The sequence below is a fragment of the Pelophylax lessonae genome (genome assembly GCF_965119305.1).
Source record: "Pelophylax lessonae genome assembly, chromosome: 2".
Taxonomy (NCBI): domain Eukaryota; kingdom Metazoa; phylum Chordata; class Amphibia; order Anura; family Ranidae; genus Pelophylax; species Pelophylax lessonae.
In genome coordinates this window covers 371,217,988-371,235,463 of record NC_138769.1, presented here as the reverse complement: position 1 = coordinate 371,235,463, position 17,476 = coordinate 371,217,988, and the positions used below count along the sequence as shown (strand labels likewise).

General features: G+C 44.7%; 1 protein-coding gene across 1 annotated transcript in view; it reads right to left on the bottom strand.

The window, feature by feature from the left end:
- Window positions 1-17,255, bottom strand: part of NHSL3 (NHS like 3) — a 95,421-nt gene extending 78,166 nt beyond the window's left edge. Inside the window, exon 1 of the mRNA XM_082245800.1 lies at window positions 16,845-17,255. Coding sequence (XP_082101926.1) covers window positions 16,845-17,028 — 184 coding nt within the window. The 5' untranslated portion in view covers window positions 17,029-17,255. The remainder of the gene's footprint in view (window positions 1-16,844) is intronic.
- Between the last annotated feature and the right edge of the window lie 221 nt (window positions 17,256-17,476).

Genomic DNA, 17,476 nt, shown 5'->3' with positions numbered 1-17,476 from the left:
AATGTCAGTAAGAAACTCTCCCCTACATCCCGCCAGGCTGCAGTAAGCGTGTCACGCTGCTAGGTGGCTCATATCCTTATTGGCTATGTGTTTAGGCGCCAGGGTGTAGATCTACCTTAACACTTTCTGCTGTTCACAATCACATATACCTGTGGAACTGCGGATGTGCTGACTTGTGTACATGACCAATGTGCAATGTGTGTCTACTGTGACCAGGCTTTCACAGCCATGGTTAGATGCTGTGAGCCAAATGCAATGGCTTAAAGCTTATGATCGATATGTTTTGACAGCAATCACCTGACTAAGCAGTTATCCTAGTACAATGCCTTGAAAGAAAAAATTGGCAATTATCTATCTCTTTCTGTTTACTTTAGGCCCTTTTCATACGGGGAGGACTCCAATCAAGAGAATCAGTCTGCTCGGCGGGGCATCTGTCCGCTGAGCAGGTGGATGACAGGTCCGTGTCCACTCCGACATGGACACAGACCACTGTTCTCTATGGGGCGGTCGGATGAAAACGGACCGTCTGTCCGTTTCAATACAACTGTCATCCGATCCGATCCTCATTCGTCTGTATTTCGCAGACAGGATCAGATCAGATGCCGGCGGGTGTCAGCGGATCTGCTGCTCCATAAGGAGCGGGTCTGCCTGAACAACTGATAGTCACTGACATCAATGTGAAAGGAGCCTAAAGTGTATGTTACCTCAACATTTCATATTCCTGATATGTGTCTGTTGTTCCATGTACAGTACTTGTGTTAAAATGTATCCTTTTCTCTTTGCATTGCTTCCTTTGTGTGAAATTCCTGGAGATCCTGCCAGTCCCCTTGCTTTCCTATTTCAAACTGACCACACTAGGCATAGAAGCACATCCATACAAGTGTGGTCACTTTTTTGGTTGTGCCTGCCTGTCCTCCAATGATCAGACTGCCATTAACTGGGATGATCTCCTGCTGGCATACACCCCCCCCCCCCCTTGCAGTCACCTCTCTGAGCCCTTTATGCAGCTGAGAACAGACAATATGTGATCCCTCATAAAAATGAAAAAAAGGTATTTATAATGTAAGAGTAAGGGTTGACAAGGTATCCTTATTCTCAAAAAATAATCCATAAACATCCACTATTTACTAGTCCCGTGGTCTTTTTTTTCCATGAAATTGTTTATGATGTGTTTTCTGCCTCCTTATAACTTCCTCCTGGAGCTCCCAAAACTCTCCTTTCTCCCCTCACTTCTGTTTATTTGGAATGAGTATTGCACATTAGTTGCAGTCATGGGCACTGCTCTATGCACACTACAAATCCCATAGTCCACAGTATCTAGCCCATCTCAGAAGTGAGCAAGAGAGGGTGACTACATTCCTACATACAGTGAGACAGTGGAGAAGGAACGTAGCCATCCTCTAATAGAAGTCAGACCAGAGTAGCAAAAAAAAAAAATAAGAATTGCAGGAGGCTGAGAGCATTAGAAGGGACTTAAGAAAGTTAAGAAAACATACTTAAATAGAATTTATTTTTTTAACCTGAGATTAGTGTCACTTCACAGCCAAACTCAGCTATTTTTTAAGTAAACTAAAGCCATAGATCGACATTGACCCCTTTTTTATTATTTTTTCTTCGTACAATTACTGCCACCGGCTATAGCCAGCAGCAGTAATCATTGTATCCTTCCTTTAACCCTGTGGTAGAAGGAAAGTAAATGTATGGCCAACCTTGAGAAAGATTAAAAATCTGATGGGTTTTTATTGCAGTGTATTTCTCCATTACAGGGATATCCTCCAACTTTGAAATCTATGAAACCAGGACAAGAAATAAGGGTAAAGGGACTGAGACAGGCATCTATGGACAGCAACAAAAACTGCACAGAGGTTCTAACCATATTTCTGTAGCTGCCGTTGTCCCAATTACAGAGACTGGCTGTCACTTCCTTTCTCTCTGATCTACTACCCTCGAGACAGAACGCATAGGGAAAAACAAACAGCCATGCAACTCTATGGGGCATCGGATGTCAGCAGAGACATGTCCGCTGAAATCCGATCTGATCCAATTGGTCAAATCTGGACGGATGGAAACCCTATTTTCCATCCGCCCAGCGGATCGGATGGGATAGGATGAGAACAGACAGGTGGTCCGTTCCCATTCGATTTCCCCATAGAGATGCATGGGGACCTGACAGCTGTGTCTCCGCACACAGCGTGGAGACACAGCTATCATCCTCCTGCTAAGCGGGGGATCGGCGGATCCTGTGAAAGGGCCTTTAAAGTGATTGTAAACGTTTGTTAAAATAACAAACATGTCATACTTACCTGCTCTGTGTAATTGTTTTGCACAGAGCAGTCCCGATCCACCTCTTCTGGGTTCCCTGCCGGCGATCTTGGCTTCTCCTCTTCTCCAACTGCCTACATAGTAAGCTGCTTTCTTTGGGGGTATTCGTGCAGGCTTGATCCTGAGCCACACTGTGTGTGTCTATTGACACACATAGTGCAGCCCAGCCCCGCCCCCTCTCTCTGCTTACAAGATTTGATTAACAGCAGCAGGAGCAAATGACCCCCACTGCTGCTATGTAAGCAGCACTGCAGCAGAAGGGGGTGAGCCAACATTAAAAGGTTTTTTTTACCTTCATGCATCCATTGCAAGAAGGTAATAAACCTTCTGTGTGCAGCAGCCCCCCTGATACTTACCTGAGCCCCCTCTCAATTCAGCAATGGCCAGGAAAACCTTGTCTCTCTGGGGACTCACACTCCTGATTGGCCATTGGCTCCTGCTGCTTTCAATCAGAGCCAAGTCACAGCTCCATGTGTGAATGGACACACAGAGCCATGGGTTGGGATTGTACCTGCTTAAGTGCCCCCAGAGCAAGCTGCTTGCTGTGGGGGTACCTGGCAGGAGGGAGGAGCCAGGAGCACGGGCAGGGGACCTGAGAAGAGGAGGATTAAGGCTGCCCTGTGCAAAACTACTGCAAATAGTAGGTAAATATAACATGTTTGTTATTTTAAAAAAAGAAAAAGACTTTAATATCTTTCTTCAGAATACACAGTATATTTACAATAATAGTGTGTCAGTCCTCACTTATTAACAAACACACAAAATGTCTGCATTTTAGCTTTAACTGTGAACAGACTGCAGGATTAAAAAAAACATGTTTCAAATTGTCCATAAACTGTAACTTTATACATGCTGCATTAGGCAGGAGCACATCAAAATTGATGTTTTTTTTTATAGTGCTAACATACAGTAAGTATCTAATTTTTTATTGATAAATGCCTCACAATTGGGGTGGAAGGGGCAGAGGATTCAGGTAAGCAGGCATTAAGGTAGTTTCACTTATGGGCGGCTGCAGTTTGCAGTCCGGGTATCGGTGCATTACTGTTCACTGATTCAGGGGCAAATTTTTGCCTAAATTCGCACCTGAACCGGACCAAAAAACACACAGGATTCTTTTTGAAACTGCATGTGGCCACCCCTGACATGTGTGAACCAGCTCTATTGGGAGCCAGTCCCATTCACATGTCATGTGACTTGAATGCAAAAAGCATGTGAAACGTCAAATTTGCATATTTGTGAATCCAGCCTTATTCTTTGCATAGTGCTGACACTAACAGAAGAGGACCACACAGAGATGTTCTTATTAGTGTGCTGATGCTCCTTCGGGCCCATTTAAACTACTGCACTGTGGTAATGCCCGTTGGGGCGATGTAGTGTCACTGATTTTGAATGACACCCCAAAGCACCCTGCCAACAAATGTGTGTTGCACTGCGGAAAATGCTACATGCACCTTTTGGTGCATTAGGCAGCCCACTCAAATGAATGTACAGTTGTGCTCAAAAGCTTGCATACCCTGGCAGAAATCATGAAATGTTGGCATTCATATTGAAAATATGACTGATCATACCAAAAAACTGTCTTTTTTTAAGGGTAGTGAAGCCATTTACTATCACATAGTTGTTTGGCTCCTTTTTAAATCATAATGATAACAGAAATCACCCAAATGGCCCTGATCAAAAGTTTACACACCCTGGAATGTTTGGCCTTGGTACAGACACACAAGGTGACACACAGGTTAAAATGGTAATTAGTTTCCCACATCTGTGCCTTTTTAAATTGCAATTAGTGTCTGCGTATAAATAGTCAATGAGTTTGTTAGCTCTCACATTGATGCATTGAGAAAGCTAGATACTGAACCACAGGGAGCAAAAAAGAACTGTCAAAAGACATGCGTAACAAGGTGATGGAACTTTATAGAGATAGTAAAGGATATCAAAAGTAGGGCTGAACGATAGTCGGGCTGAACGATAGCCTCACAATTGGGGTGGAAGGGGCAGAGGATTCAGGTAAGCAGGCATTAAGGTAGTTTCACTTATGGGCGGCTGCGGCCGTAGGCGATATTCATATCGCCGAGGTCACGATATTTGCATAGGCAGGGGGAAGGGACTCGGAGGACTCACAGACTTCCGTGTTAGGCAGGGAGAAGTCAGGACACTTCAGCGGTCAGCATACACTTACTCACTCGTGCACTGCAGCCCGCCCACACGTTCAGTGAGTCTTACTCTCCGCCCTAGTTTTCTCAATGGCACATTCAGGGAGCCAATCACGCCGTGATTAGCTGCACAGCTAACCAATCACGCGTGCCTGCACACCTCATTGGTTCCACTGTGCAGCTAATCACGGAGTGATTGGTTCCCTGAATGTGCCATTGAGAAAACTAGGGCGGAGAGTAAGACTGAACGTGTGGGGCGGGCTGCAGTGCACGAGTGAGTAAGTGTATGTGGCTGTGATGTGATCCTTTCCCGGCTCCTAGTCCACCGCTCCAGCCTCCTACCACCACCACTGTGAGAAAGACTGTCTGTCACTGAATAATCTGATCGATTCCACAGTCCACACTGTCACTGACTGTCACTGAGTAATTGATTTTACTATATTAACCCTGACCTGCCCAGTGCCCTGTATCTGCAATTAAAATTTACAAGGCTGCCTGCATGCTTCATGATTTCCATTCCCAGCATCCTTCCCAATCCCTACAGTGTCAGTAACATTAACCCTATGGTACAAGGCTGAAGTGTGCACTGAATCCCATTCCCTACAGTAACATATATTAACCCTGTATGGTCAGAAAGGCTGGATTGACGTGTCCCTCAATATCGCAATATATATCGTTGAAAAAAAAATATCGCAATATATTTTTTTTCCAATATCGTGCAGGCTTAATCAAAAGCCTTAAAAATACCAGTCAGTACTGTTCAATCACTTAATAAGAAGTGGAAAATTCAGGAATCTCTTGATACCAAGCCAAGGTCAGGTAGACCAAGAAAGATCACAGCCACAACTGTCAGAGGAATTGTTGGGGATACAAATAAAAACCTACAGGTAACCTCAGGAGAAATATAGGCTGTTCTAGAAAAAGACAGTGTGGTTGTTTTTAAGGAGCACAATATTACAATACTTGAACATAAATGAGCTGCATAGTAGAGTCGCTAGAAAGAAGCCTTTACTGCACTAATGCTATAAAAAGCCCACTTACAATATGGCCCACAACAACTTGACATGCCTCACCAAGCTTTTTTGAGACATTAGCGCAGTAAAGGCTTCTATTCTGGCAACTTGACCATGCAGCTCATTTTTGTTCAAAAAAAGGGAAAAAAACTGCGCTATAAACTACAACAATCCCTATAAGCAGCAACTCTGCTGTGAGACATACACAGTAAAGAAATCAGTGGTAAAAGACCACGTGGTTGTTGTTTTAGGACAGATCCCTGTCAGGAAAACTGTCTGCTCTCCCCCTGTTGGAGACTACAGCCTGTGGAAGGGAGATTCCATGCCTAAGGACTGGGAAAGGCTGGTAAGCTATGGGAGACTGGGGAAGCCTGTGAGTTCAGGGGGCTGGAGGCAATCCAGAAGTCTGTTGGGAGCACGCAGAGGTACTGCTGACCAGAGAGCCAAGTGGCTCGAACACCATTGGATGGAGGATCTTGTTTCTCTTGAGCCCTATGGATGGTCATGCCATGCTTTGGGTTGGAATGTCCCATTTGATGTTAACTGCTATCTGTTTGCCGCTTCTAAGGATAAAGGCCCTGGCTGGGTATTAGCCACAAGCAAATTGGCATTTACAAGCTGGTAAGCATGCATTTTATGTGGTAGAGGTTACACTTTGTGTTGCGATGTGAGATATCATCATGAGGAGGATCCTCTTGAAGCAATACACATCCCTTCCTTTTCCTACCTGCACGGGTGGTATGACATCTATTCATGATATTTACTAAGGACATCACCTTTTTCAGTTTTTTCCATCGTTGGGACTTTCCTTTGTTATCTCTCTTTTCCATATTGGCTTACACAATTTGCACTTGAGTTTAGTGCATCCCTATTCACTTATTTAGTGTGGAGTGGCGGATTACTAGAGAGCAGAGCTGAATTCTCTGGGTGTAAGGTCAATGCTCTAACTATGCTGTCTGTCAAGCATGCCTGGATCACAAAGCTGGCTGAGCAAAATCCATAATACTTTAGCAGGCAAAACAGTTTATAGGCCATGCATTTAGGTGGAGTTCTTCTTAAAACAAATTTAAAACATTTACTTAGAATGTGACAAGTTGCCTTCTGATACATCACACTTGTACCAGATCAGCAGACACTTATGAATATGGAGAAAAAAATGTAAACATGTTTATTTGGAAACAACTTCTGCAAAAAAAACGTACAAAGGAATAACAGACTACATACAACTGCAAATGTAATCGGTGATATCACACAGATACGCCCAGCATGTGTTACACAGCTCCGGGGAAAAAGGGTGTGTAACCTACACAGGAAGGAAAGTGTTTGTGTGTCATGTTAGACCATTTAGGAAATAGGCAGGACAAGGAAAATCCCATATAATCACACATATATTGCTAGTGCACTTTGCTGTATACTGGATGAATACTGCCGTATATTATTTAAGACTAGACTCGTAACACGTGTTTGCACAACATGTTCCAAACAGCAGGGATGTATGTTGCCTCTGTAGTTGCTACCCCCTTGGCTAGGTAATTCTAGGGACTATATAATAAGAATAGAGACATGAGATGGAAATCTGAATTTCCAACTGCGGAACAATTTTTATGTAGAAAAATGGTAATATAAACATGAAAAACGGTTACTCCCAAATTTACGTGATACATTTATGTATCACAAAGTCATACTTGTTTCTATAACCAAGGTGAAAGAAGGGAGGGTGAGAGAGGTGAACAGAGATCTGGACTGGTCTTCTTGGTTATCCTGCCCATATATAGGGGTTGGTTACTAAAGGCAAATAGACTGTGCACTTAGAAAATTGCAATTGCGCTCTGCAAGAGCAGACGCTCCAGAGCTTAGTAAACGAGCAGAAGCTCTGCTGACTTCCAGCATCCAATCATGTGCAAGCAAAAATGATATATTTTTTTTTAGTTTCCTTGCATGTGATTGGGTATTCTTTTCAAATTTCGCCTTCCTCTGGATCAACTGCGGGTATAGGATTGTGTATATGGGATTGTATGGTTGGGTTTTCTTTACTGCTTTTTTTTTTTTATTATTGGTTGAGCCAGATGGACTTGTGTCTTTTTTCAACCTGACTAACTATGTAACTATGTAAATTAAAGCTTTCCTCATTTACTAAGTCCTGGAGCAACTGCACTTGCAGAGTGCAACGGCACTTTGCAAAATGCACAGTCTATTTGCCTTCAGTAAATCAACCCCATAGTGTCCACTAGTGTGGATGATCTCCCTGATTCTGTCCATAGTGTTGCTGCTCTATGAAGGGTCTATGGTGAGGAACTTAAAGGGGTTGTAAAGGCAAAACGTTTTTTTTTTCTTAATGCATTCTATGCATTAAGAAAAAAACTTTCTGTGTGTAGCAGCTGCACTCAGCCCACGTAATACTTACCTGAGCCCCCTCTCTATCCATCCATGGCATGACTGTCTCGACCGTCTGGGACTCTCACTCCTGATTGGCTGAGACACAGCAGCGGTGCCATTGGCTCCAGCTTCAGTTAATCAAAGTCAGTTAGCCAAACAGGAGAGAGAGGTGACGGGGCCGAACCGCGGCTCCATGTCCGAATGGATACAAGGAGCTGTCACTGGGCTCGGATGGCACTCTACAGGAAGGAGGGGCCAGGAGCACCGAAGAGGGACCCGAGAAGAGGAGGATCCGGGCTGCTCTGTGCAAACCCAACTGGCGGTCCGCTCTCATCCAATTCCCCCATAGAGATGCATGGGGCTCTGACACCTCCCTCTCTGAATACAGAGCGGAGAGGGAGCTGTCACCTGCCTGCTCAGCAGGGATCAATGTTTACGATCCCCTGCTGAGCAGCACGGATCCGCCTATGGAGGAGGACCGTGTGAAAGAGCCCTTACAATGATTGTGCTGCAACGGTAAACATTTCTCAGAGATAACTGCTATATATATACCAGCACAAATCATTATTCTTGTTCTATTTATTTATCTATTTTTTATCTATCTTTTTTTTTGTTTTTTTATTTGTGTTATGCTTTTGTTTGTATATGTGTAAGAAAAACACAAAACTAAGCCCCCGTTCACACTAAGGCGACCTGTGAGGCGACCTGGTCGCCTCACAGGTCGCCGTAGGTCGCCTTCCATAGGGAAGCTGCGGACCCGTTCTAATAGGAGCGACACAAGTCGCTCCGACTTAGAAAAAGGGTCCGGAGCTTCTTTGGGGCGACCCGGAGGCGACCGCCATAGACTTCAATGTTATGAAGTCCGTGGCGGCCGCTCCGAGGTCGCCACCCGAAGTAGGATCGCCCCTATGTGAACGGGGCCTGAAACAAATGTATTTGAAAAAAAAGAAAAATCTGATAGTTTCCTTCTCTTGAGACGGGTTGCACAAGACTCAGAACCAACTCATTTTGTTATAAGATCTTCACTCCCAAAATGGAAAATCTGTGACTGCAGTCCAATGTCTATGTGTGGACATACATTGAAAAGCAATAGTGATTTATCCAGAAAAAAATCACTTGGGACTTTCAAGTTTTCCCCAGATAGCAGTCAGCTAGAGGCTGTCCACAGAGTCTGCACCAAGGTAAACCACATAGATCAGTGATGGTGAACCTTGGCACACCAAATGTTTTGGAATTACATTTCCCATGATGCTCAACTACACTGCATCATAGGAAGTGTAGTTCCAAAACATCTGAGGTGCCAAGGTTCACCGTTGCTGACATAGATTGTTTCCTAAAATAGCCCTTATTGGTCGATTCAGGGGACACATCCTTGGAGCCTATGGAAGGCATAGTGTTCATGTATAACTGTCACGTAAATACTACAACTTGACTTTAACAACCAGATCATTGTATATAATAGGCAGCATACAGCACTGATTACTGTTAACTCTATGCACCACACATTGATTGCCTTGGGCAGATAATAACTATGTAACAAGTGTAGCGAAGGTCCAGGGGGGAGTGGGAGAATATACTTTTCTTTAGTTTCAGAACAGAATGTACACTCTATACATGTCTGTATGACTAACACACAGTTCATCTTAGTCATGATACAAAATAAATCAGGGTTACTTCTTAACCCCTTAATGCCAAATGTAAAACAAACCTCAAAGCCTGAACCAACATTGTCATTTTGCTTGGAAGTAGAATTGTAAAAATTCTTCTACTCCCGCCATGCATGGTGATACCACATAAATTCTAGATCAAGTGATTGTCATAACAGCCGAACACTTCCTGACACATAACAGCACTGCATATACAGTATGTGAGTGAGAGCCCATCGGACAAATGATCATCCCTTTTGTTTTGTTTTTTGCATGCAAGTCTCATATTGAAAACCAATAGGTTACTAAAATTACTAAAATTTATGTTAGATAGAATACAACTTCGGAAGTGATGTAATGTATTGTATTGTAAGGTATTCTTTGGTATTCAAGCAAAAACAATGCGCAGATTTTTTTCGTACAAATACTATACTAATTACATGAAAATCATTTGTTCTTTTATCTTACAAGAAAAATGTTCCAGCTTCTCCCGTCAGATATGTTCACATGAACAGTCATGTTCGGCTTTCAAAAGCTGTGTACAAACGAACAGAATTTTGAACGATTGTTCTGAATGCGTTTTCTGTTTGACAAATATTCTCATCGTGTGTAAGAGGCTTAAAGTGGTTCTGAAGACACAATGTTTTTTATCTTAATGCATTCTATGCATTAAGATAATAAACCGTCTGTGTGCAGCAGCCCCCCAAATACTTACCTGAATTCCATCTCGATCCAGCAATGTTGCACGAGAGCCTTGGCTGTCTGGGATGCTCCATCCAGATAGGCTGAGACCCAGCAGCAAGCACCATTGGCTCCCACTGCTGTCAATCAAAGTCAGTGCATCAATGAGGAGAGAGAGGGGAAGGGGCCGAGCCACTGCTTTGTGTGTCCAATCGGCATGAGGGAGAAGCCAGTAGAGCCTTTGAGGGACCGGAGTAGAGGAGGATCCAGGCTGCTCTGTGCAAAACCTCTACATAGAGCAGGTAAGTATAACATTTTTGTTATTTAATAAAAAAAAAAAACAGGCTTTAATATCACTTTAAGGCTCACTCCATGCTTCTCCATGTACGTATGTATATTGTCAACAGCAAGGGTCAACTAACACCTAACAAACACACAAATGTCTTGCTCAATACAGCACATTTTTGAGCATAAATCATTTCCAGGTAATAAACACATACTGGTGTTGCTTCCATTGGTGCAAGGAGGCAGCAAGACAAGCATTCATGAATCAAAGTGAGAACCACACTTGCCACAACTTTAGGTAGAACTATATTCAAAACATTTTTTTTTCTTTTTGTATAGAGCAAGGGAGGGTTATAACCCCGGTCAAATTTCCTTCGCCATATGTGTCCCATTGCGGAAATTTCCTTTCACTTCCTGTCCCACAGCCAAACAGGAAGAGGAAATCCCTGCAAATTAAGGGAATTCCTTAGGGACCCCCAGGTCACTAGGACTAGTGTCCCCATTGGAAGATTTCCCCACTATTACTTTTCTGGAGACAACACAAAATTTTGGATTTTCTTTTACTTTCACCTTTAGGCTCCGTTCACATGTAGGCGTTTTGGGGCGTTTTTGGGGAGTTTTTCTGCTCTAGGATCAGCTCTCAAAACGCCCAACAAGACAAATCCTATTCATTTCAATGGCCCCTGTTCACATCTGAGCGTTTTGACGCTGTAAGCAAAACGCCCAACGCTCAAAAAAGTACATGAGCTTCTTTTTGGGCAGATTACAGGCGTTTTCCATTGGTTTCTATTCAATCTAAAAACGCCTGCACAAAAAACGCCTGTAAATCGCGGTAAAAATCGCGGTAAAAATGACGGTAAAAAACGCGCGAAAACGCTACGCTCAGGTGTGAATGTAGCCTTAGTGAAAATGGTAAACAGGAGAGATAGAGAGGGTGAATCTCCCTAACTGAGGCACAGGCAGCAATAAAAACTGTCAGGTGTTCTAATCCATCTCCACTCTATCCAAAACTAAAAAAAAAAAAGTTTTGCCTTTAGTTATACTTTAATATATTCCCATTTTGCACAATAAAAGAACTCAGGGTAACATAAACGTAACATAATAAATCAAGTGTAAGAACATAGGGGTTGATTTACTAAATGCAGACAGACTGTGCACTTTGCAAAGTGCAGTTTCACTCTGCAACCGTAGTTGCTCCAGAGCTTAGTGAATAAGCAGAAGCGCAGCTGACTTCCATCATTCAATCATGTGCAAGTAAAAATGCTTTTTTTTTTTTTTTTTTTTTTTTTTCCTTGCACATGATTGGGTACTCTCTACAAAGTGAGGCTTTACCTCGTTTACTAAGCTTTGGAGCAACTGCACGTTGCAAAGTGCACAGTCTATTTGCCTTTAGTAAATCAACCCCCTAGCGTTTCGCTGGCATTTTAGGGCTGGACTCTGGGGAAAATAAAAATCCTCCTATGCAGTGGGGCTGCCCCTGCACTGCAAGGGTTAAATGCTTGTTTAGGTCTAGGGCACCAGAAAAAGCAGTTTTACTTACCTGATCCTCTCTCCTGCAGGCTCTCTGCACGCAGCCTCTTCTCCTCTATGCTCTGGCTGTTGCCACTCCTCTGACGTCATCAAGTACAATGTAGTGAATGAGCAATGAATGAGAGGACTCCAAGGGAGAATCCACTACCGTGGGAAGGTAGGGGGAGTAGAGGGGAGTCCTGGCTGATGGGGACATCAGGTAAATAAAACTGCATTTTGCAGCCCCCTAGCCCTAAATGAACACTTAACTCTTGTAACACAGGGGCAGCCCAACTGAAGAGGACAATTTTTACTTTTCCTGAAGATGGCCATTAAAGATGCCTGCCAAAAGGGTTCTGCACAGCCTTGAAATGGTCTACTGACACTGTGGGGTAGATTTACTAAAGGCAAATAGACTGTGCACTTTGCAAAGGTGCTCTCTGCAAGTGCCGTAGCTCCAGAGCTTAGTAAATGTGCAGAAGATTTCCATCATCCAATCACGTGCAAGCAAAAATGCATTTTTTCTTTCCTTACATGTGATTGGGTATTCTTTGCAAAGTGAAGTTTACCTAATTTACTAAGCTCTGGAGCAACTGCATTAGAAGAATGTGACTGCACTTTGCAAAGTGCACAGTCTAATTGCCTTTAGTAAATCAACCCCTGTTTGTGATGTGATTGCATTAATGAACATTTGCAATTTGCACTATATGGTAAAGTGGAACTTCATTCTCCCAATCAACATTGACTATTTGTAATCCTCATGCTGCTTTAGTAATTAGTAAATAGATAAGAAAGTATATCATAATCACTTGTTTTAAACTTTTTTTCACATTTTTTTTAGTTACTTTCTGGTTTCTGTTCCTAGACTAATGATGTCATGCATCCCAGGTGTCTTCAGGAGAGGAGGAGTTTTCTCAGCTATACTCACCCTACTGCATGCATGCCTGAGCTAGGGGCAGAAGAATTCCAGGAAGTAAATGCTACATGAATCATTTGCCCTTACTCAAGATGGCCACAGCCAGAAATGCAAGGGAGATGTTTTTCAAAATGATTCCTCAACAAAATAAAGCATGGAGACATGGATGGATGGGGAAGTTTGCTTTGAATATTAAAAATGAATTAAATAGTGTTTATGGTTTGTAGTGCCCAGATGCAGTGAAGATCCATTTTAAGATTCCATAAGTGCCGGTTCACACACATGCGATGTGGGAACTATGCGATTCCACTGGGGGCTCTCGCATCGCACTTGACTCACAGGCAGATCGCACTGCCATATGAGAATCGCTGGGGGTGTCAATATCAATACAAAGTTAATGACCCCCCCCCCCCAGATCAGTTCGCATATTGCAGTGTGAACTGTCAATTCAGACATGAATCGGATCGCATAGGTGTGAACACCCATGAAATCCATTTCTGGTGCAGACCAAAAAAGAGTCCTGTGCGACTTCCGAATCCGGGCCGAATGCGAATTCAGCCCAACAACCTGTATGGCTGAATCTGCAACACACAGACATCGCGTGTGATTTGCAGAGCAGTGTGCTGCGAATCACATGCGATCTCTGACATCGCATGTGTGTAAACCGGCACTAATAGTGTGCTGATGACATATGTTCACGTCTATGGGTTGCCACCAGGCATTATTTGCGCTAATTTAAATCACCGTTGGTGCTTTACGTTATTGTAAAACTGTGCAGGCAGCTAAAGCATGATGGATAGGCCTACCTTTGGGAGCACACAACATGTCATAGCCAAACTTATACGAACAAGCATAATAAAGCATACAAGCCTGAACATGGGTATGTATTGCCCCAAGTATCCAGCCTGACTTTACACATACTCCTCAATAATAAGCGTCTCTTAACTGATGATCCACACATCAAATACATCCCAGTAATATGCAGTGACCTTGAACTGACACTTGCCTTTCTCTCATGCTATATTTCTAATACTTCTATGCTGTGACTCTGAGAAAACATAAGAAAGATTTCACTTCTGCGCTGTTTAATTATTCATTAACAGCGTACCATGTAAGTGTTTGCTATCTCCTGATATTTATCTGCAAAGTCACAGAGAGAAAGCTGCCGTCAGACATTTTACTTGTCATCTGACCTCAACTCTGTACTTTTACTGCTGCAAAAAGCGTATTTATAGCAAAGATTCAATTCGGAATCACGTCAGTTGTGTTCTTTATCTGGGGTCTCCAATCTTTCTAAACAAAGGGACAATTTACTGTCCTTCAGACTTTATGGGGGGGCGGGGGGATGGTGGACTGTGGCCAGTGGGAGTAGAAAATGCCCAGTGTCAGTGGGTTCTTTCCCACGGGCTGTCTGTCTGATCAGGTCTGCCTGTCAGTTTTTCAGGCGGACCTGATCGGACCCTCCAGTCTCCCTTATGGAGCGGCAGATGTCAACAGACACCCGCTCCTATCCGATACGATCCCCCCTGCAGACGGATGGTGGTTCTATTTTCCATCCGATTCTATCCGATCCGCCAGACGGATGGAAAATAGGACTAACATCAGTCTGTTTTTACAGGCAGGATCGGATAGTGGCAGGTGCCCGCTGACATCGGCCGCTCCATAAGGGAAACTGGAGGGTCCGAAGAAAAGGATAGTCAGTCTGTTTCCATTCGATTTCCCCATAGAGGAGTGAACAGGACCTGTCATCCACCTGCTCAGTTGGGATCAGCAGAGCGATCCCCCGCTAAGCAAGTGGAATCCGCTACACAGAGGCACTTGTGTGAAAGGGGCCTAAGTGGGAGGAATAGTGCCCCTTCATTGGTGTCTGTGAAGGGAATAGTGTCCCATCATTGGTGTCAGTGGAAGGAATGGTGCCACATCATTGGTGTCAGTGGGAGGAATAGTGCCCCATCATTGGTGTCTGTGAAGGGAATAGTATCTCATCATTGGTATCTGTGAAGGGAATAGTGTCCCATCATTGGTGTCAGTGGAAGGAATGGTGCCACATCATTGGTGTCAGTGGGAGGAATGGTGCCACATCATTGGTGTCAGTGGGAGGAATGGTGCCCCTTTGTCGGTGTCTGTGAAGGGAATAGTTCCACATAATTGGTGTCAGTGGAAGGAATGGTGCCACATCATTGGTGTCAGTGGGAGGAATAGTGCCCCATCATTGGTGTCAGTGGGAGGAATGGTGCCCCTTTGTCGGTGTCTGTGAAGGGAATAGTTCCACATCATTGGTGTCAGTGGAAGGAATGGTGCTCCATCATTGGTGTCAGTGGGAGGAATAGTGCCACATCATTGGTGTCAGTGGGAGGAATGGTGCTCCATCATTGGTGTCAGTGGGAGGAATGGTGCCCCTTTGTTGGTGTCTGTGAAGGGAATAGTGCCACATCACTGGTGTCAGTGAGAGGAAGAGTACCTTGTATCAGTTCGAGAAATAGTGCCCCAAGGGCTGGATAGAGGCCAGTGAAGGACCGCAGTTTGGAAACCACTGTGGTACCTATGAGTGCCAGTTCACATTGGTGCAATGCGGGAACCCTACAAATCCATTACGGGTTCCCGCATCGCACCTGACTCACAGGCAGTTCACATTGCCATATGCGAACTGCTGGGAGTGTCAATACAAAGTTAACGACACCATAAGATCAATTTGCATATCGCAGTGCGAAGTATCAATTCGGCAGGAATCGAATCGCATAGGTATGAACACCCATTCAATCAGATTCTGGTGCGGACCAGAAAAAGGGTCTTGCGCGCATTCAGCCATACAATCTGTATGGCTGAATTTGCATCGCACAGACATTGCAAGTGATTTGCAGAGCAGTGTAGTGTGAATCACATTTGACGCCAGATATCGCTATAGTGTGAATCAGGACTTAAATCCAGTAAATAAAATATACACCCAACTAGATGCCGGTTCACACATATGCGATGTCAGACCCTGCATGTGATTCGCACCGCACTGCAAATCACATGCGATGTCTGTGCGATGTAAATTCAGCCATACAGATGGTATGGCTAAATTTGCATCGCATTCAGACCAAAGTCGTGCAGGACCCTTTTTTGGGTCCGCACTAGAATTGGATTGCATGGTTATTAACACCTATGCGATCCAATTCCTGTCTGAATTGACAGTTCGCACTGCGATATGCCAACTAATCTGGGGGTGTCATTAACTTTGTATTGACACCCCCAGCAGTTCGCGTATGTCCTGCCTGCGAGTCGGGTGCGATGTGGGAACCCGCAGTGGATTCGCAGGGTTCTCGAATCACACCAATGTGAACTGGCACTAAATCCTGAACAGATTGATGGGATCAGTGCCGGGACAGCGCCCAGGGCAAAAATGCCAAACTATGTCCCCCCCTCCCTTAGGGTAAGGGTGCCCCCATCCTTGCAATAAACCATTGCGCCCAGGGCATGCGAACCTCCTGTCCAGGCCCTGGATGGGGTGCAGAATGTTGTGTTTACAGGATCCCTGCCTTTCTTCTGATTACATGGTATCTTGTGATTCTATCGACATGCAATGGCATATTTAATAAACAGAACAGAAAGCTGGGATCAAATAAGAAGACAGGATTGGAAAGAAAAAAAAAAAGTTTGAAAAGTTAGTTGCACATGATTGATGTGAGCAGGGCTGAGAGAGAACATGGGAATGATATGCAGAATAGGAGTTTGATGTGGTTAGTATGTAGGAGGGGGTGCAGGCACTAGGCCTGTTGGCATGAAGGTGGTCAGGTACCCTGGAAGCAGTGCCTTGCCTATACATGACAGGTAGGTGGTGAGAGTAAGAAGACTTCTATCTATCTATGCTCCCCAGCCAGGCTAAGCATCCTCCTCCTCCTCCCCACCCTCCTCCTCCTCATGTGCCCCCTCCATATGGCACACACCTGGCACTCCTCACCTTTCTCACCCTCCTGTAGCTTGGCCTCCGACGGCTTCTTCTTCTTCCGCCCGCGTAGCCAGCTGAGTGCACGGCGCAGAGTGCCGCTCTTATGCTTCTTCTTCTTGGGCTCCAGAGCCTGGCCCGAGTCTTGCCCGGGGGGCACAGGGTCAGAGTCCGGGGGGAGGGCGATATGGGTAGACATGGCTCACTGGGCGGGGGGCATGCTATACAATGCGGGCGGCGCCCGAGCCTCCACGTGTCATAGCCGTATTGTATGCGCTCTGTGTCTCCGGTGCCCCCCGCTCTCCCGGGCTTCTCTCTCCGGGACTCTCCCCGCCGTGTCTCTCCGGACTCCTCCTCCCACCCGCTTCCGCATTCCAAGCCCCGGGGGGCGGGGCCCGACACACCTGGGACACCGGGGACACCAGGATGGGAACCAGCTGACACCGGGACAGGTGACACTGGGAGACCTTCTGCTGTCTGTCACTAAGGGGACATTTCCTCCTCCCAGCTGGGGATCACACACACCCAACATTACCAGCATTACATTACACTATGCCACACACCCTCCCTTTCACATTGTAAGCTCTTCTAGCTGGACTGTCTCCTTTAGTTTCTAAACTGTTGGCAATATACAAATCCTATATAAT